Consider the following 22,383-nt stretch of genomic DNA (forward strand, 5'->3'; position numbering starts at 1 on the left):
GCTGGCCTGGAACTCATGATTTCCCTGCCTTAGCCACTCAAGTAGCTGAGATTATAGGCTGTTTTTTTTAACATTTTATTATTATTTTTTTTATTTTGGGAGGGGGTGGGTACCAGAGATTGAACTCAGGGGCACTCAATGACTGAGCCACATCCCAGCCCTATTTTGTATTTTATTTAGAGACAGGGTCTCACTGAGTTGCTTAGCACCTTGCCATTGCTGAGGCTGGCCTCCTGAGCCACTGGGATTACAGGTGTGCACCACCATGCCTGGCTATCATTTTATTTTTAAAGCAGTTTTAGGTTCAAAGCAAAACTGAGAGGAAAGTATTTCTCACATACTGGCCCCCAACCTCCCATACATTCAGTCTTCCCCACCCTCAACATTCTGCATCTATTCCATACATTAGTTTTAACTGATGGACCAGCACTGACACATCACATTCAACCAAAGTCCATAGTTTGGTTTAGGATTCACTCTCTGTATTATGCATTTTGTGGGTTTTGACCAATGTATAAAGACATATATTCATCATTGTAATATCATACAGAATAGTTTTCCTGCCCTAAGAATTTTCTGTGATCCACCTATTCATGCTGTCCCCTAAAACCCTAGACAATCACTGATAGGTTACTGTCTTTATGATTTTGCCTTTTGCAAAATATCATATAGTTGCAATCATATAGTATGTCAACTTTTCAGACTGGCTACTTTCACTTAGTAATATATATTTAAGATTCTGCCATGTCTATCTGTGACTTGACAGCTCATATTTTTCAATACTGAATATTCCATTGTACAAATATACCACATTTTATTATCTGTTCACATATGTTGAAGGACATGTTAGTTGCTTCCAAAATGGGGCAATTGTGAATAAAGCTGCTATAAACAGCTATGTGCAGATTTTCGTGTGACCATAAATTTTCGATTCCTTTGAGTAAATATAAAGGAGCGTGATTGCTGAATAATATTGATAACATTATGTCTAATATTGTAAGAAATTATCATACTATCTTCCAAAGTGGCTATACCTTTTTTTCATTTCCATTAGTAATGAATGAGAGTCCCTGTTGCTCTGTATCCTCACCAGGATTTGCTGTTGTCAGTGTTTTAGATTTGATCATTTGGATAGGTATGTGCTAGTATTTCATTATGGATTTAATCTGAAATTACCTAATGACTTGTATATGTATAAATACAAACATGCACATACACACATGTGCAGTCATGGATTGCTTGATGTTAGGAACACATTCTGAGAAATACATGATTATGCAAATACAGAGTATCCTAGAGCTTCACCACTTTCTAAAAGTACCACCAGTTGGGGAACAAACTTTCAATACATAAACCTTTGTAGATATTCTGGATCTAAACTATAACACTGGATATTCTGTACTTCTGATTTTTTTAAAAAAATATATCCAGGTAGTAGGGTTCTTTCTTTCTTTTGCTGTACTGGGGACTGAACCCAAAGCCTCCTGTATGCTAGGCAAGTACTCTATTGCTGAGCAACATGCCAGCCTTCTATAAAAATTTTATTTTATTTTGAGACAGGGTCTCCCTGAGTTGCCAGACTTGCTTTGAACTCGAGATCCTCCTGTCTCAGACTCCCAAGTAGCTGGGATTACAGGTGTGAACTAATGCACCTGGAACCAGGCTTATTTTCTGATTCCATTACTAACTTCTAGTTTTTGCACTGTAATCAGATCATGTTCTCTGTTTTATTTGTATGTCTCAGAATCTATTCAGGGTTTCCTTATCATTAATGCTGTAAACATTTCAGAGTAGAAATGAAGATGCATTTTTTGTTCTGAGAATATAGAGCATACTTTAAAGCTATAGAGTCTATTTTCCTGAAATCTGCTATAGAAAGTATATTATTTAGGTATCTTCTATTCTTACTTGTCATTTTTATCATTTAAATAGCTGTCATAGATTGAGAGAGGCAAATTAAATCCCTGTGTTTATATTCTTCCTTATAATTTATATAATTTGATTTGAAAATCTGTCAGAGGAATCACATATGCACAAAGAGAAAACAACAAATAATTTCTAAATATTAAGAAAAAGAATTCATGAATATATTAAAATAATAACATGCCATGTCCAAATAGAGTTTATTCCAGGAATGCAATGATGACTTAATTTTAGGAAATCTATTATTATAATTCAATGTATTCACAGCTTAAAGAGAAAAACCATGATTATCTTCATAGATTCTGAAAAGGCATATAACTCAATTGAATACCCATTGACTTAAAAGAATTCTAAAACATGAACACATGGGCACACTATAACATTGTCTATCTATACCTAAAAAACAATACCATCTTTAATGAGGAAACTGTAGCAAGTTATTACATGACTTCAAAAGTTTTACTACAATTTTGATAATTCATAATAAACTACCAGCAGTGGCTATTATTTTGATTGTGGTTTGAAAGACTCTGTCATCTACATCTATTAGTCAGTGGTAACTTTTGGTATCTAGTGACCTAAGAGCAATAGCATGTTGTACAATAATAATCTTACTTTTATATTTAATATTGTACTTTTACCAGAAGTCAAAGTGCATAATATTCTTACTCTAATTAGTGTTATAGAATAAAAATACCAACATACAGTATGGAAAAATTGGTTCTTAAAAATAATTTAGCTATTATTGAATATTGCAGAAAATTCTCATGACAAATGAGGTGATTATTCAGATTGTAAACTTCTTTCATAGCTATGTTACCAAACTTCTAGTTCCCACTGTACCTGTTTGTTTCAGAAGATTCCAGATGTCTTTGCATTTCTGGGTTTGCTCAAGTGCACGATTTAGTAACTTGGTCTATTTGGCAACAAGATAATTAGTCTCAACAAAAAGAACTTTAAGCAAATTAGCATAATCTCATATCATTTTAATTAAAAGCAATTAAAAATAAAATGTTAATTTATTTATTTTTACTTTGTATTTATTTTTCAACTACTAGGGATTGAACCCAGTGGTGATTAATCACTGAGCAACATCCCCAGTCCATTTTATTTTTTTTTTATTTTGAGACAGGATCTCACTAAGTTGCTTACGACCTCGTTAAATTGCTGAGGCTAACCTCAAATTTGCGATCCTCCTGTCTCAGCCTCCATAATTGCTAGGATTTCAGACTTGTGCCACCACACTCAGCTAAAATGTTAGTTTAAAGTGAACATTTTGGAATTGCTGTAGGAATATAAACTCCAAATGCACTTCAACCTATTGTCCCAGAAAAATAAGGATTAAATAGAAAAACTGAGCACTGTCAATTTCTTTAATAATTTAGAATAGAAGAAAAAAGCACTTTCAGAATGGTTGTATGAGGCATTCCATAGATCCTTTTCCAAGCAAAACAAAAATAAAAATAAAAAACAGACAAAAATTATAAAACACAGTCATGTATGGCATATGTAGGCCCTGGGTTCCATCTTCAGAACTACAAAAACAAAACAAAATAAGTAAAACACAATCATGTAAAGTCTCAAGAAATTGCCTGCCTGAGGGCATACAGAAAGTGGAGAAACTTTTACCCCAAGAGATCTGCTAAGCCTAAGTAAGAGGAATGAGGGCCTGTGACATTTGAACCAAGATGCATTCACCAACTCCCAGTTCAATGTGATGTAAGCACTGCTTTGGGTAGATGTGATCATATTTCAAGGCTAGGGATTCCTGTGAGGGCCAGACTGCTGGCCAGGTCTGTACCATGGAAGCTATATCATAAAAAACACAGCTGAGAAGCCTAGGGCTCTCTTCCTGGTCTCAATTGTTCTCATCTCTGTTTGCTTATAGTATAGTTTCCATGTTGGGAGAGGCAAGGCAAAAATACCAGGGATTATAACTCTTGCCCATTCAAAGCTGGATTGTCACTCTGATAGAAGTGGGCCACTGACCCTGCCCCCACCTCCCAAATAGTAATTCAGTTTCTTCTCAGTAAATGTGGTAGGTCATTAGAAGGGTAAGCTCTGTAGTTCTCCCTAAGGGGAAAATCTTGGATTAGAATAGAACCTGGGGAAGTTCAAGGCTAAGGGCACTTTTAAAAACCATGGAAATTTTGGTAGTGAGCTGCTGGAGCAGGCCCAAAATGGCTGTAGTTAGGCTCCCTCGTGGAGACTTCTGGCAGGCTATGTTATGTTTTTAGTGTGTTGCCAGGGCTGGAAACTGGCTGTTACGGTTAGTCAAGGCCAGAAACACTGTGATTCAGAGTACAGACTCAAGGTCATAACAATTAACTTGGGAGCTTGTGCACCCCTCCTCCCTTATGTAACGTGCTGGCAGTGTGCCTCCTTTGTTTGAACTGAATATAAAATGGGGTCTAAAATCGAACTGGCTGGAGGGCTGAAGCTGAAACTAGGGGCTGGCTAATGGCTATGTCCACCTCCAAATAAAGGATGACCAATATTTCCACCATGTCTTACATCTTCTTCCACCTGCTGAACCCCGAACCTGTTTCCTGAGTTACAGCTCCTGTATGACAATGAGCAAGTAAAATGAGTCTTGTAGCTCAATGAAATCAATATAAAACAGTAGACTAACTTCAAGTTTATAGAGGGAAGCAGGCAAAGAGACAGCTAGGACGATTCCTTTCCCTTCAAAGGGGCACCATTTTAATTTATATCAAAAAAGCACTTTCAACACACACACACACACACATAAAATGCCCAATCACCTTTAAAGGCCAATAAGTGCATGTGATACCAAGAAAAGAGAAGCTTTAAGAGGGAGATAAGGAAAAGAGATAATATTAAAGAACTCTACTAAAATCACTATTCTTTTCAGAAGGATAGGTCAGGGTAATTGCTAAGACAAAGACTGCCCTTTGAAGAGTTGCATCAGAAACTATGAAATATAGGGAAAATAGGCCCTCATTGAACTATTTTCCCTATATTCTCAATTAACTAAACAGAAACAAACATTAACAACACTAATCCCCACATGGTAGATCAGTATCCAAAGATGCTATAATAAATTAACTAAAATGTCTGATTTTTAACAAAAATTATAAGATATACAAAGAAACAGGAAACTTAGACCCATGTAAAAGAAAAAAGCCAGTAACAGAAACTTTGAAAAGGCTCAGGTATTAAACTTAGCAGGCACATATTTCGAGGCATCTGTTTTAAATATGTTCAAATAACAAAAGGATAACATTCTAAGAGGAGGAAGGTTTGATAACAATATTAATCAAATACAGTATCTTGATAATGAGACAGGAATCAAAGAATCTAATGGATATACTAGAGTTAACAATATAATAACTAGGCTGGGGATATAGCTCAGTGGGAGAGTGCTTGCTTAGCATTGGAAGAAGAGGAGGAGGAGGAGGAGGAGGAGGAGGAGGAGGAGGAGGAGGAGGAGGAGGAGGAGGAGAGAAAGATACAAAATCCAAAACAAAAATTCACTAGAGGAGAACAACATTAGGTTTGAGTTGGCAGAAGAAGCAATCAACAAAGATGAAGCTAGATCAATAAAGATTATGAAGTATGAGAAACAATGAAAAAGAATGAAGAAAAGTAAAGCCTTAGTAAAATGTAGGAAACCATGAAACACACCAACATATACCTAATGGAATTATCAAAATATATAAGAAAAAAGGAGCAATAAATAAATAAATAAATAAAAATGGCTGAAATCTCCCCAATCTTGATGAAAAACATTCTCTACACATCTAAGAAGTCCAACAAACTCTAGACAGGATAAACATAAAGAAATTCAACCCAGATATATTCCATTCAAAAGAGTAAAAGAAAAGAGAAAAATGACTCATTACATACATGCATACATACATTAAGAATTGACTCATTAAAACAATGGAGGTCAGAAGGCAGTGTGAAAACATATTCAAAGTTATGAGAACTAGGGATGTAGCTCAGTGGTTGAGAGTTTGCCTAGTATGCATGAGGACCTGGGTTCAATGCTCAGCATGGCAAATAAATAAATAAACTGAAAGTGATGAATAAAAATAACAACCCATAAATAATGCAATGTTCACCAAAACTATTATTTAGAACTAAAGATGAAATACATTCCCAGATAAACAAGAGTTCAGAGAATGTATTACTGAAAAAAGTTTTCAATCTGAAAGCAAGTAACACCAGGAAGTAATGTGAATTCAGATTAAAAAGGAGAGTATCAGTAAAATAATTTTGTAAATACAAAATATAGTATATTTCTTCTTTGTTCTCTGAACTGTCTTAAAAAGCAATTATGGGGCTTGTGTGTTATCTCAGTGGTAGAGCATATGGTTAGCATGAACGAGGCCTTGGGCTCCATATCTAGCACCAAAAAACCAAAAGGGATTATATAATACACAAACAAACACACACACAAATTTATTTTTGTGTTACTAGGCCTCTAAAAATAGAAATGTAATATATTTCACAATAACAACACAAGACACAGGTGGGAACAAAGTTGTTTGGGTTAAGAAAATGTTACCATATGGTAACTAAAATCCACAGGAAGAAGTGAAGAGAAGCACATATAGCAAATAAGATGGTTAATATACCAAACTGTAGTATATACTTGCTTGCCTTTCTTCTTAGTTTCTTACAAATATATAAAATTGTATAAAGTAATATTATAAGATGTATTGTTATGTTTGGGGCATATATAGATGTAATGTGTATAATATGATGAACAAAAAGGTGATAAGGGAATAGAACTAATAGGAATAACATTTCTATATCTCACTAGAATTGAATTCATAATCTCCTGTAGAGGCAGAATAATTAAGATCTATATTGCATGCTCTAGAGCAACCACTAAGAAAATAAATAAAAACTATTAAGTAAAAATTGTTAAAGGAACTAAAATATTCCACTAGAAAACATTCACTTAATGCAAAAGGAGGAAAACAAGAAAAAAAAATACATGAAATACATGTGAAATGGCAGAATTAAGTTTGACCATAAAAATAATAACATTAAGTGTGATTGGATTAAGTGATGTAGTAAAAGGCACAAATTGTCACACTGTATGTTAAGAAAAAACATGGTCTAACTATGTCTATAAGAGACAAGCATTATATTAAAGATAAAATATTGAATGTAGCCAAGCATGGTGGTACTTGACTGTAATCCCAGCGACTTAGTAGGCTGAGAGGGCTAGTAGGCTAAGAGGGCTAGTAGGCTGAGAGGGCTTAGTAGGCTGAGGAGGGCTGCAAGTTCAAGACCAGCCTCAGCAACTTAGTGTGACCCTGCCTCAAAATAATAAATAAAGCAGGCCAAGAATGCAGCTTAGTGCTAAAGCACCTCTGGTTTAGATCCCCAGTACTAATAAAATAATATAGTAAAATGATGGGGAAGACCCATACTGTGAAAATAGCAACAGTAGAAATGTTAAAATAACATTACTAGAGTTCCAAAAAAAAAATACTAGGGATAAAGAGAGAAATTTTATATTGATAAAATGGTGATTACATCAGTAAGATATAGAAATTATAGACACATATGCAACAAATAATGGGGCCCCAAAATATACAAAGCAAAAATTGACAGAATTAAAGAAATAGACAATTCAACAATAAGAGTTGGAAACTTGCTGGGCACAGTGGTGAATGCCTGTAATCCCAGAAGCTAGGGAGCCTGAGGCAGGAGGATCACAAGGTCAAAGCCAGCCTCAGCAACTGTGAGGCACTAAGCAACTCAGTGAGACCCTGTCTCTAAATAAAATACAAAATAGGGCTGGGGATGTGGCTCAGTGGTTGAGTGTCCCAGAGTTCAGTCCCTAGTACTCCCCCTTAAAAAAAAAGAGTTGGAAAGTTCAACATCCTGCTATAAATAATGAATAGAACAACCTGGAAGAAAATCATCAAAGATATAGAAGACTTAAACAACACTGTAAACCTACTAGACCTGACAGACATCCGTAAAACATTCCACCAATCCAACTCTTATGTACATACTTGAAAGAAAAACATGTTCACAAAAATGTATATACTTATCAAAAGCATTATTTTTAATAAGTGAAAACAACCCAAGTGCCCATCAATGGGAATGGATAAACAAAATGTGATATCTATCTATCTATCTATCTATCTATCTATCTATCTATCTATCTATCTATCCATATATCACAATAAAATGAAATATACACACTGTATATACAATAAAATGTTATTCCATCATAAAAATCTATGAAATATTTATTGATACATGTTACATCATGGAGAAACTTGAAAATATTTCAAACTTTATAAAAAGAGCCAATCAAAAAAGACTACATATTGTAGGATGGCATACCAAGAATAAGCAAAACTATAGAGACAAAAATTAGATTAGTGGTTGCCTAGGGCTGGTAGCAGGGATGAGGTGTAACTGTTAATGGGTACGGAGTTTCTTTTTAGGGTGATGAAAATGTTCTAAAATTAGGTCATGTTGACAGTTTCACACATATAAATATTCTAAAAACCATTAAAGTGTACATTTAAATGGGTAAATTTGGGTTGGGGTATAGCTAAGCATGCTTGCCTAGAAAGTGTGAAGCCCTGGTTTGATCCTTAGCACTATCAAAAATAAAAATTTTTAAAAATGAGTGAATTATAAGGAACATGAATTGTACCTCAATAAGTCTGTTAAAAAATAATCTAGGACAAGGGTCAGGACACTTCTTCTGTAAAACATCAGACAGTAAATATTTTAGGCTTTGCCAGCTACATATACTCACTTTCACATGTTTTGCTTTATTTTGGTTTATAACCTTTTTATAAATGTAAAAACCATTTTTAGCTCTCAGGCTGTACAAAAAAAGGCCATGGGACTGATTTGGACAGTTGGCAATAGCTTACCCAGCCCTATTCTAGGAAAAATATGTAATTCCTTTTCAAATTGCAATTACTCTAATGTTTTAAGCATTTCTCACTTTCCCTTTACTTAGGAGGGTAGAGACAATGTAGATAGGACTATGCAATCTTTGTGTATTCCTTCACCATCATCTTATTTATAAATACCCTGATTTATGGGGGTATAAAGAAAAAGGTACAGCCAACAGCATGGTGGCACATGCCTGTAGTCCAAACTAGTCTACAGGCTGAGGGAGGAGAATCACAAGCTCAAGGTCAACCTGGGTAATTTAGAGAGGGGGGGGGAGAAAAGAAAAGGAAGAACAGGGTGCAGTTGTATATAACAGAATTCAACAAATATTCTTTATAGAGAGAAAGCACCACAGTCTAATTCATAGGAACCACACTTAGATGATGAAAGGCAGAAGTATATCTTGAATTATCTGAATAGAAATGCTTTCAAAAGCACAGACTATAGAAGAATTACTAGGTTACAGAGTTCCTGGGAAACACAGAAGTGTGTGAGAAAAAATAAAAAATAAATAACAGTTGTTAGAAACAAACAAAATAATTAAGGACTGTACTTAAGAGTTTGTGAAATTTCCTTCACACCAAGTTGATATCTATTTGCTAAGATACACTGTTGTTTAACAAACTCAGGACTACCAACAGAAAATAACTTTTCAAAAGTTAAAACCATATAAGGAGAACATGTTATTACTGTTTTTTAGTAAAGCAAAAGGGCCTATTGAGAATAAAATTACTTTTTTTTTTGGTACTAGGGATTGAACCTAGGGGTGCTTAACTACTGAGCCACATACCCAGCCTTTTTTAGTTTTTGTTTTGTGACAGGGTCTCACTAAGTTTCTTAGGGCCTTGTTAAGTTGCAGAGGCTGGCTTTGAACTTGTGATCCTCCTGCCTAGCCTCCTGAGCCACTAGGATTACAAGTGTGCATCACCACCAGCAGAATTAAAATACTTTTTTACCTGGTAAGAAGCAGAATTGGGTTTTGTTTTTCTTATTTTGTTCTGAGGAAGGTAAATTCTTTTCTCATCTTTTAAAATGTAAAGGTTTCTTAAAAGGGACCCCAGTAGTTCTTAAGAATGAGGCCTCCAAATTGGTTCCTCAGTGAGAAAAATGAAGCAGGAGGCATCACAATACCAGACCCTAAGTTATACTGCAGAGCTATATAACAGCATGGTATTGGCACCAAAACAGACATGTAAATCAATGATACAGAATAGAGAACACAGAGAAAAACCCACATTCATACAGTTATCTCATACTAGATAAAGGTGCAAAAAAATATATATATTGGAGAAAAGGTAGCTTCTAGATAAAGGTGCAAAAAAATATATATATTGGAGAAAAGGTAGCTTCTTTAACAAATGGTGCTGGAAAAACTGAAAATCTGTATGTAGCATAATGATATTAAACCCTTATCTCTCACCCTGCACAAAACTCAACTCAAATTGGATCAAGGACCTAGGCATTAGACCAAAGACCCTGTGCCTACCAGAAGAAAAAGTAGACCCACTCTCCATCATGTCGGCTTAAGAATCAAATTCTTTAACAAGACTCCTAAAGTACAAGTAAAATCAAAAACCAATAAATGGGATGGTGTCAAACTAAAACAAACAAACAAAAAATCTTCTTCAAAGCAAAGGAAACAATCAAGAATGTGAAGAGAGAGCCCACAGAATGGGAGAAAATTTCTGCCACCTGTATCTCAGATAGAGCATTAATATCTAGGATATATAAAGAACTCAAAAAACTTAACACCAAACAAACAAATAACCCAATCAAAATGGGCAAAGGAACTGAACAGATACTTCACAGAAGAAGAAATATGATTGGTCAACAAATGTATGAAAAAATGCTCAACATCTCTAGCAATTAAAGAAATGCAAATTAAAACTACACTGAGATTCCATTTCACTCCAGTCAGAATGGCAACAGTCTAGAGTACAAGTAACAATAAATGTTGGCAAGGATGTGGGGAAAAAGGTACACTCATACATTGCTGGTGTGACTGCAAATTGGTGCAACCACTATGGAAAGCAGTATGGAGATTCCTCAGAAAACTTGGAATGGAACCACCATTTGACCCAGCTATCCCTCTCCTCAGCATACACACAAAGGACTTAAAATCAGCAAACTAATCTATGATGCAGCTCAATTCACAATAGTTAAGCTATGGAATGAATAACATGGAAGAAGATATTAGGAAGAGGAAGAAGTTAAAAAGCAAGAAGGATTTTATACCAGTTGGAGAGAAGAGAAGATGACAAGTATGGGAAATTAGGAAGTTTTGTTTGTCCAGGTAAGAGAAACCAAGCAGTGATAGGATCTATATCATAAAAATTGTACACAAAATGCTGGTGGTCTGACTTGGAGAAAATTTTCTCAGCTTGAAAAAAAAAAAAAAGCTGAAGGCCAACCAATAATCTGGTGTAAGGGAGACAGCAATGTTGGTAGTTCCTAAAAGAGGTAAAGTTTAAAAAGCTTAGAGTAGAATTCAGGCAAAGGTAAGAATTCCTGTCTTCTTGTTAAAATTGAGTTAATGATGAGATATTAAAGGACACAGGACAAAGAAAACAAATGCAATTGAGGGAAGAAAAATAGCTTAAATAAATAATTTCAGATGGCTGTCAAAGCTGTGGAAAGAGCTGAATTCTTCCATAGAAATGTATGGAAAGAAGGTGGGCAAAGCTGTACATACTTATAATCCCAGCGACTTGGGAAACTGAGGCAGGAGCATAGCAAGTTTGAAGCCAACATGGGCAACATGGTAAGACACTGTCTCAAAAAATTAAAAAAAGGCTGGAGATGTAGCTCAGTGATAGAACACCCCTGTGTTCGATTCCCAGTACTGGGTGTGGGGGTGGAGGGAGAGGCAAGGGAGAAAAGCAAAAGAAAATGTGCAAACAGGAACAGATGTGGGAGAAAAACTTCTATGGGCCATATGTAAATATAGGGAGAAAATGAAAATAAAGGGGGCTGGAGTTGTGGCTCAGTGGTAGAGCACTTGCCTAACATGTGTAAGGCACTGGCTTTGATTCTGAACACCACATACAAATAAATTAATAAAATAAAGGTCTACCAACAACTAAAAATTTTTTTAAAAAAGAATATTTAAAATCAGACTAGGAAAGAGTGACCCATGGGAAGGGTACTTTAAAAGAAGAGATAGTCTACCTTCTTAAACAGAAGAGGTTAAGCCAAATGTGATCTTTGCTTAGTAAGGAATTAGCTATTATAAACTTTGAAATCAAAGTGCTGTTGGAATGGAGGAAATGATTCTCTATAGAGAATAAAAAATAAGTGTATCAGGGAAGGCAAACATACCAAATAGCACACTTAACTTTTGTCTTTTTTGAAGGTTGCACATTACCTGTTCAAAAGTTGTTGCAGCTTTTCTTCCTTGCTCTAGATCAACTGCAGCTGCCATAAGTAAACATGTTTTCTGTGCAATCAGAATTACTTGATCAGAAGGACAAAACTGGGACAGCTGATAAGAAATAACCAAAACATCAATGAATAGTGAGAATTCTGTCAGGTGAACACAAACAATCAGAATGAAAATCAGCAACATCCTCTCTGAATGAAGAAATTCAGCTGAAAAAGCACATGTTACCATAAAAATTATATAGACTATAACACTGATTTACAGTTTTAATTTTATATTACTTTCCATTGTTTTTTGCACCTTACTAGATAAAAAGCTTCATTTCTTCAGTTTTCTTATCTTTTCCAGTGACAAGTACTGTCATTTGCCCCTGTATTTCGATCTAGTGATTTACTTCTTGGTTTATACTGTAATTTCTAGGTGATTTTTTCTCCTGGCAAATAGATTTCCCCTTTGTATTTAATAGAGCTGAAATTAGTACATATATTGTCATGGCTAAAAGACACAATGTCAAATCTTGACAGGCATTAAACATAACCTCATCATTAAATCTTGCCCTCTAGTTTTAGGGAAAAAAAAAAAAACCTCCCAGCTTTGTACAACAATAAGACTCTAACCCACTTGGATTCTTACATGCCAGTCCTACAGTGCTATCACAAATGTCAAAACTAAAGCTGGTTTATTTGGCCTAATTTAATGGCAACTCTACCTAAACTTGCAAAGACTATTAATCTCCCCAAACATTTAGTGATGCAACCATTAGCATCACTGAATTAAAAGAATTTCAAGGCAACCAATTTCTTTAGGTCTCAGGCTACTGTTATGTTTTTAAAAAGCGGGGGAGGACTTGTGCTAGATTATCTCTGGTTCTTTTCAGCTCTAAAGTTCTAAACATTTAATTAATCTTGATGTATCTGTGTATGAAGGATACTCTCTAACCCTTCCATCCAATACTTAATCCTATTTGTAACATTTAAACTCTAACTTGGAGACTCAGGACTATTTTCAAACACTCATAATTGATTAACAAACTCATAAACCTTTACACACAGAACCTGCTCTAGGAAAAGTTATATAGAAAGTCCAGACTTCTTAATCTCCTTTTTCTGCCCAGGCTGTACCCAGATACATACTTTACATTCCTATAGACTTATTACCATAACCCTTTCTGTGTTGGTAAATCACAATGCTTGGAGTATTTCCCTCCAAAAGATAATATTGTTTTAATACAGGACTCTGGGAGACTGAAATCTCTTCAAAGGAAAAAGAATAATTCTGTAATGGTAGAACTTTAGGTTCCATGATGGGTGTTTATCATATTCTGGTACAGGGATAACTGTCCCACATTCTTACATTCTACAATGAAGGGAACAGATTCTCCTTGGGCCATTTTTGCTTAGACATGTACTAAATGTTCCAAGATGAAAAGGCAATTCTACTCTATACTTAGCTCTTCTTCTTTTTTTTGCACCCGGGACTGAACTCAGGGATGCTTAACCACTGAGCTACATTGCCAGCCCTTTTTATACTTTATTTAGAGACAGGGTCTACTGAGTTGATTAGGGCCTTGCTGAGGCTGGTTTATGAACTCATGATCCTCCTGCCTCAGCCTCCCAAGCTGCTGGGATTACAGGCATGAGCCACCATGCCCAGCTTATACTTAACTCTTAGTGGTCAGATCCTTCTTGTTCATATTTAGATTCTTTTTAGAACCTACTTACCTCATAAGAAAGCATGAAGAACTCTCTCATTGTTACTGGGTCTTTGTCAGATTGCACAGCCAAGTTCCAAGCTGAATGTTAACATGAAATAATATAAATATAAAAATATACTTTTTAGTATTCTGCTATCTACATCTTTAATATTAGTATATTACTAAGGGGTTTCACAGGGATTAAGAAATTAACTTTAGGTTTATAGAGAAAAAAAATTTTGGATGTAAATTTAGAGACTCCTACTACTTTTTTTCTTTCATTCTAGGCCAATGACCAATGAAGGTACTGTTGAATTTTTTAAAAAATTGGGGACATACAAAAGAATTCTTGGTTGACACAAATCCATCTAAAATATGAGAGTCACCAAGGAGATCACCAACTGGAATTGGTAAAAGGAAGTTAAATTTCAGCAAAGAGCTGGATGTGGTGGCATGCACCTGTAGTCCCAGCACAGGGAGGGCTACGACAGGAAGATCCTTTGAGCCCAGCAGCTCAAGAGAAGCCTAGGCAACACAGTGAGATCTTGTTTCAAAAAATCATCAACAGAATAAAGTAGAAGTAAGTAATGGTTAAAGGAAGACTACAGGAGAGATTCACAAATCCCAAACAGCCACAAAAGCCTCAATTAGACAATATTCAGCATGATCTTCACCTTGGAAAATAAAAATTTAGTAAAAGAAGTAGGAAAACACTTTTTCAAACTTTCGAAAGATCAAAGTCATTAAAACTTTGTATAGTTTAAATGTTGTTTGTTTTTATTCCATTATTTGCATAAATTTCTTAGAAGCAAGGTTGCTGATTTAGTCTTTCTCCTTAATTAGAGCCCCAGTAAATCCCTCAAGACAGAAAAAGGTTCATGTAAAACCAGTCCACTTTGTGACAAAGAGATATTATACAGTAACTGCCACCACAGGTTTTAAATAAATTGTATTAAATAAAACCTTCATAGAGCAAATAACACAACTCACAATTGTCCAGCATGAAGAATTTTCACAAAGTGAACATACCTATGTAACTTGTACTCATATCAAGAAAGATCATGAACATATCAGAAACTCACAAACTCCTTTCCCTTTCAAGCCCAACCTCCCTTCAAAGGTCACCACAATCTTGACTTCTGACATCACGAATTAGTTTTGAGCTGGGTGTGGTGGCATACACCTGTATGCCCAGCCACTGGGGAGGCTGAGACAGGAGGATCTTAAATTTGATGCCAGCTTTGGCAGCATAGCAAGACCCTGTCTCAAAATAAAAAGGGGGGATGAGTGTAGTTCTGTGGTAGAGTGCCCCTGGGTTTAATCCAAGTACCACAAAATAAATAAATAGAATTTTGCCTATATTTTTCTTTTTGCCTATAAATAAACTGAATCATGCAATATTCGCTCTTTGATGTTTGGATCCTTTGGTTCAATATTATTTTTGTGAAATTCATCTGTATTGTTGCATGGAGTTTATTTTTGGTAACTGTATTTATTTTAAAAACGAGGCATTCTAGACCAAACTTAAGAGCATAGTTTTAGGGACTGGAAATTATAATTCATCTTTTTATTCTTATACCCTATCTATAGAAAAAAGGGAAATACAACTGTTATTGAGTATCCTACAATGTGTCTGGTACATACACTGTTTCATACAAAACCATTAATGACCACATGACATATATATATGTTTATATTTTATCAATAATGAAACTGAGATTAAGCAAGTTATACTCATAGCTACAAATGACAGAGCCAGAATTTGAATTCACATCTAATTCTACCACCCCACAATGTTTCCCATAGTCATAGAATTTTCTTTTACCTATTTTTCGAAACCAATGAGCTTCATTAGCTCTGGAATCCAATGTCGAAGATTCTCCATCAAAAGCCTGGGCTAGTGTCAGGAGTGCTGCAATAAACAGGAAAATGTAACACTGAGGTCTTTTACCTTTTTCTCTAGCAAAGCAGTTAATCCTCCTTTAAAAACAGTCACACATGAGTTTGGATTTAGAAAGTTCTTTTTGTATATGTGTGTGTGGGTGCATATCAAAAGTAATTAAAATGACAAAAAGCATTACCAAGCTCCAAGAAGCTGTAAACTAAAATTTGGGGGAACAAACACGTCTTTGGAGAGATTTATAATTTTAATTAGTGCAATCATTCACCACCTGAGGTAAAAATATTTACATGTAGAGAAATAAAGAATAGGAATAATAATTAAAAATACTGATATGGTACTTAGTATATGCAGGCCCTGGGTCATAATATTAGTTTTCTTCATTTTCTATGGAAATGGGTCTAAGAATAAAAAGATGAATTATAACTTAAGATTCACAAAATTATGCTCCTTAGCTTGGGCTAGAATGCCTAATTTCTCTTTAATCCCCAGAAGCAAACAATAACACCCCCCCACACACAATAAAAAAAAAGAAAAAGAAAAACCTGAAATGGAGATTGAGAATTGGAAGAATATTGAAAGGCTGGCATAATATATACTTAGCTCCCACAGCAAGCACATTATAGAACCTGAACATACCATTGTCACCAGAAAGCACTTTTAACTTACCCATGCTCTTCTGAGAAATAAGAAAGCCAATCAGGAAAACCTTTCTCTTTTGAAAAGGTTTGGCTTCTGAACCATTATGCAATGTTTACCATCCTGTTGACATGTATTTAAGGTATAAAACTGAACTACTGCAATATTAGGAATATTATTTCTAAGATATGGACTTTTTCATGTGTCTTTGTACATTAAAAAATAAATACATGGGCAGGAGACCTAAGAAAACCTGTTAAGCAAAAGGAAAACCACCTCAGAAAGCAGAGTTGGTAAAATGAAATATGATGTTGCTAGGAGATTAGCTTGAATGAAGTGATCAGGGAGGAATCAAGAGTAAAAGACATGGGGCTGGGGTTGTGGCTTAGTGGTAGAGCACTTGCCTCACATGTGCAAGGCCCTGGGTTCAATCCTCAGCACCACATAAAAATAAATAAATAAAAGTTATTGTGTTCAACTACCAAAAAATAAAAAAAAATTAAAAAAAAAGAGTAGAAGACATGACCCAGACTTGGGTAGATAGATAGTTTGAAAATAGGAGAGTAAATAATCTAAATTTGAGTCAAAGGGCACTGAAAGCCAGCAGAGTTCCAAGAATCCTTAAATGTCTTGATCCTTTGTTTACCTGTTTAATTCATAGGTTAGGATTAAAGTGGCCATTAAGAGAAAGGAAGGAAGCAGAAAAAGAAGGAAGTGAGGGGAAATGTCTTTACAATAAATTAGAATAAACACAAAGCTGAAATCACATTTGCAAATGAATGGTAGGGATGCCAAACTTTTTTCTGCTTGTAGATGAAGAAACCAAAATAGGCTCTTGTGGTGAACATTACTAAAGAGCAGGAGGCTTAACTCAAATACTAGGTTGAAGTCAGTGTGCTCAATGTGCTTAGAGAATTCAATAGAGTATAGAGATAAGATGAAAGACTAAAAATAACCCAGGAGATATTTACCTGTATTCAAGCAAGCCAAAAGTCTACCCATTTCCTTCTTTCTAAAAAATAAAGAAAAAAGAGTTTTCAATTGTTTTTAACCTTTACTATAGAAAAGAACTAGAAACAGACATTATTTGTACCAGATAACTGGGCTAAAAAATACAAGTGTGCAGTTTGTTGTTCAAGGCTCTGGTCTATGATTTTGACACTCTTTTCCCCACTATAAGATGAGGTTATTTGGGGCTGGGGTCGAGGCTCAGTGGTAGAGCACTTGTCTAGCATGTGTGAGGCACTGGGTTTGATTCTCAGCACCGCATATAAATAAATGAATAAAATAAAGGTCCGTCAACATCTAAAAATAATTTTAAAAAATATGAGGTTATTCATCCTGAGTGCCCTCATACTTTTTCTCTCTTCTGTACTTACTCTCAGCAAAGGATTTCAATGTCTGAGAAGGGTTTTATGTTATAATATTGCAGGGTCATATAATTTAGGAGCAAATAATGATTTTTGTGTTTTATAAGCTTCTTTAAAAATAATAACTTTATTTATTTATATTTTTATGTGGTGCTGAGGATCGAACCCAGTGCCTCACATGTGCTAGGTAAGCGCTCTACCACTGAGCTACAACTCCCAGACCTAAGCTTTTTTTTTAAAAAAAATATTTTTTAGTTGTAGTTGGACACAATATCTTTATTTATTTATTTATTTATTTATTTATTTATTTATTTATTTATTTATTTATTTTAATGTGGTGTGAGGATTGAACCCAGCGCCTCATATGTGCTAGGCGAGTGCTCTACCACTGAGCTCCAGCCCCAGCCCCCAGACCTAAGCTTTTTTATAGGAGAATTTAGAACCATTAGAACCTTTGTTTTAAATAAAATTGTATAGAAGTCTAATATGTAAGAAAAGATAAGGCTGCGGGTATAGCTCAGTGGTTAAGCACTTGCCTAACATTCATCAGGCTTCAAGTTCAATCTCCAGCACTGAATAATAAATAAATACAAGAAAAGTAGAGCTGTTTTGGTTGAACCAGGGCTGAATGAAAACCCAGTACTCCACCTTCCTGGAAGTCCTTGTGGAAGTACCACACACAATTTTCAGGGCTCTAAAGATTACCATTAAAAAACACTTATCTACTACAGACCCTTCATTTTACAGATGAGGAAACAGACCAGGTGATGGGAATGATTTGTCCAAAGGGGTGCGATTTGTGACAAAGTCAAGTTTACTACCTAGATCTCTTGATCCTCTGGCAAACTTCTCTAAAAGGTATATGATTTTTTTACAGAGGACTTATGGTTTCCAGTTCTGTATGTGAGGAGATTGGAAGTTGCTACTCTTTCTTAAAACAAGTGAAATAGACTTTTTCTAACAAAAGCTGAACAAACTGAACAAACAACGACTATTCATGAATCCATAAGATCAGTGAGAAAAAGGGTGAACCACTGCCATAAAGATTAGAAAGAGAGAGACAAGTTAATACAGGGAGTCACAGCTTATTGGAGCAGAGACTCAAGAATGAAAACCACTGTGGGAAGCAAGTGCTGCAATAATAAAATCTGAACCATAATTGACAAATCACTGGAGGCTTAGTCTGGACAAGTCTCAGAATTAAAAACCCCAGGGAGACTCAGTCATAAGGGGTCCACAGTTTTGTAAATTTTACCTCTAGTAGCTAAGCCAGGTTCTCAAAGTAGACGTTGGAGAAAAATCCCTTAAAGCTTTTGACAGGAGAAAAGGGAATCATTTTGAAATGTTCCAAAGCATTTGTTCTTCTTAAGACCTACTCAAGAGAGACCACTTAACCAGAACCTTACCTTATGGGGTATTATTAGAGCCTAACTGAGTTCAGGGAAGTGAAATAGTCATACCCAGTCCTGTTCCACTAAAGGAGAAAAACCTGGGGAAGTTCTTGTGATGGATGTTCACAGTGCTATGGCACAGGCCACTAAAAGACTGAGGCCTAGTCATAGGACCACAGAACCCCCACCCCCCACACACAAACACATTTTACCACCAAAGTATTAAAGCCTATGTACAGCAGTTCCTTTTGCTTGTTACATCATATCTGGCTATCAAGAAAAAATAAACATCATAATAAATGGCAAAAAAACATGATTTGAAGAGACAGAGCAAGCATAAGAACCAGACATGGCAGGGATGTAGGGATTATCAGATGGGGAATTTAGAACAACTATGATTAATACTGTTAAGGGCTCTAATGGATAAAATAGACAGCATGCAAGAACAGATGGGGCAATATAAGCAGAGTGAAGGAAATCCTAAAATAGAACCAAAAATAAATATTGGAGTTGCAAAACATTGTAACAGAAATGGGGAATGCCTGCAACAGGCTTGTTAGTAGACTGGACACATATAAAGAAAGAATTTCTGAGCTTAAGGATATACCAACAGAAATCTACAATACTGAAAAATAAAGAAAACAGTGACTCAAAAAATAATAGAACAGAGTATCCAAGGACTGTGGGACAACTACAAAATACATAATATATGTATAATGGGAATGTCAGAAGAAGAAGACGAAGGAAATCAAAACAGAAAACCTATTTGAAATAACAATGGCTAAGAATTTCCCCAAAATTAATTTTCACACCAAACCACAGATCCAGGAAGTTCAGAGAACACCAAGCAGGATAAATGCCAAAAAATGACACCTAGGCATATCGTTTTCAAACCACAAGAAATAAAATGTACAGAAAAATCTTCAAATAAGTCAGAGGGGGAAAATCTTACCTATAGAAGAATAAAAACAAGAAGTCTGTCTGCTCAGAAATGGTATTAGTCCGCTTTGAATCACTATAATGAAATACCTGACATACGCTACTTATAAAGAAAAAGTGTATTATTTAGTTTGCAGTTTGGGAGTCTCAAAGTCTAAGATCAAGTAGCCTCATTGCTTTGATCTCTGGTGGGGGCAGTAGATGGTGGCACATTATGTCAAGAATACATTTGTGGAAGAGTTTATATCACCAAAGAAGACAGAGAGAAAGTCAGACAGAGTGACTGGGGTCTCATAATCCCCTCTAAGGTTAAACCCTCAGTGACCCAAGGACCTTCCACTAGGTTCCATAGCATTTCCAATATTGTCACCCCATAGATCAAGCCTTCAATCACAATAATACCTTGAGGGACACTCAACCTACCCTCAAACTGTGGCAAAAACCATGAAAGAAAGAAGAGACAGGAATCAAATACTTAAAGTGTTGAGAGAAAAAATATTCACCAAGCTAGAATTATATACTTTGCAAAATTACCCTTCAAAAGTGAAGAAGAATAAAGGTTTTCTAAGACAAACAAAAACTGACATGATGGTCATCTGTGATAAAACAGATGCTCATGAGATACTGAATTTGCTGGCATGTAGATCTTGGGACTTCCCAACCTTCAGAATTGTAGCAAATTTTTGTTGTTTAAAAGCCACCCAGTCTTTGGTATTTTTGTTATAACACTCCAAATGAACTAAGAAACTTAGCTATTGCAATTAGACAAGAATAGGGGAAAAGGATATTTGGAATAGGAAGAAATAAATGAAACAGTCTTTGTTCATCTATCCAGAAAATCCAAATGAACTGACAAATACAATCCTAGAACTAAGTGATTATAATAAGGTTGCAGAAAATAAGGTAACTGTACAGAAGTCAAGTGCTTTCCAATATATCAACAAGGAGCAAGGGGAATTTGAAATTAAAAACACAATACCATTTACATTCATATCTCCCAAAATGAAATACTTAGGTAAAAATCTAACAGAATGTATATAAGATCTACATGGCTTTTTGCCGGCACCAACTTTGGCTTCTGTAGTCCCCCCAATTTTCTTCATTCTGTTCTTGCATTTCTTTTGCTGTTTTTTTCAAGGTTTCTTCCTTCTTATTCAGGCCATATCTTACCAGTCTATATTTTGGCTCATTTATCTTTGCATAATCCAAGGAATCTCAAATCATGCCACAGTTGTCTAGACACTACCAAAATTCATCCTGAATCCAAATACAAAGATAATATCTGGTGTGGTCTTGTGCATTTTGACTAATTTTTCCCAATTTTGTCTTAAGTGCATTGCTTTCACAAGGTGAAGGACATTAATGGCTATTTGTTTCCTCTGAAGTAGTCAGTTGGTCATGAAGTTTGTAGTCCAGATAGTTACTGTGTAATTCATGACTTCTTCAAGAAGCTGATTCTTATTTATATGAGCCAAAAGACCCAGAATAACCAACATAATATTGAAGGAGAACAAAGTCAATGACTGATACTACTACTGACTTTCAAGCTTACCATAAAGCCATAGCAATTAGGACAGTATGGTATTGGTGAAATAAAAGACACATAGATCAATGAAATAGAGTACAAGGTCCAGAAGTAGTCCCACATAAATATAGTCAACTAATCTTTGACAAAGTAGCAAAGATATTTCTTTCAGCAAATGGTGATGAAACAATTAGACATCCATGTGCAAAAAAAAATTTAATCTAGACACAGACCTTATACCCTTCAAAATATTTTCTTTTTTTTTTAAAGAGAGAGAGAGGAGAGAGAGAGAGAGAGAATTTTTAATGTTTTATTGTTTAGTTCTCGGCAGACACAACATCTTTGTTGGTATGTGGTGCTGAGGATCGAACCCGGGCCGCACGCATGTCAGGCGAGCGCGCTACCGCTTGAGCCACATCCCCAGCCCACCCTTCAAAATATTTTCTAAAAATAAATATTAGACTTAAATGTAAAACACAAAAATATAAAACTTGTAGAAGATAACAAAAAATCACAAATGACCTTGGGTATGGTTATTACTTTTTAGATACAACATAGTATATGTGATACATGAAAGAAAGAAATAATAAAGTAGATATCATTAAAATTAATAAAAAAATTATCTGCAAAAAACAATGTCAAGAGAATGGGAAGACAAACCACAGATTGGGAGAAAATATGTGCAAAAGACACTTTTGATAAACAACTATCATCC

The 22,383-nt window shown here is 35.3% G+C and overlaps 1 protein-coding gene and 1 pseudogene across 1 annotated transcript in view; both read right to left on the reverse strand.

Moving 5' to 3' along the window:
- Positions 1-22,383, reverse strand: part of Tex11 (testis expressed 11) — a 289,052-nt gene that overhangs the window by 53,811 nt on the left and 212,858 nt on the right. Inside the window, exons 21-25 of the mRNA XM_021719909.3 lie at positions 17,415-17,455; positions 15,730-15,816; positions 13,933-14,003; positions 12,197-12,313; positions 2,767-2,839 (exon numbers count right to left, since the gene is read on the reverse strand). Of these exons, the coding sequence (XP_021575584.3) occupies positions 2,767-2,839; positions 12,197-12,313; positions 13,933-14,003; positions 15,730-15,816; positions 17,415-17,455 (389 nt within the window). The remainder of the gene's footprint in view (positions 1-2,766; positions 2,840-12,196; positions 12,314-13,932; positions 14,004-15,729; positions 15,817-17,414; positions 17,456-22,383) is intronic.
- On the reverse strand, positions 19,434-21,579 carry LOC106145360 (small ribosomal subunit protein eS24 pseudogene; annotated as a pseudogene).

Source organism: Ictidomys tridecemlineatus, chromosome X (genome assembly GCF_052094955.1).
Source record: "Ictidomys tridecemlineatus isolate mIctTri1 chromosome X, mIctTri1.hap1, whole genome shotgun sequence".
NCBI classification, from domain to species: Eukaryota; Metazoa; Chordata; class Mammalia; order Rodentia; family Sciuridae; genus Ictidomys; species Ictidomys tridecemlineatus.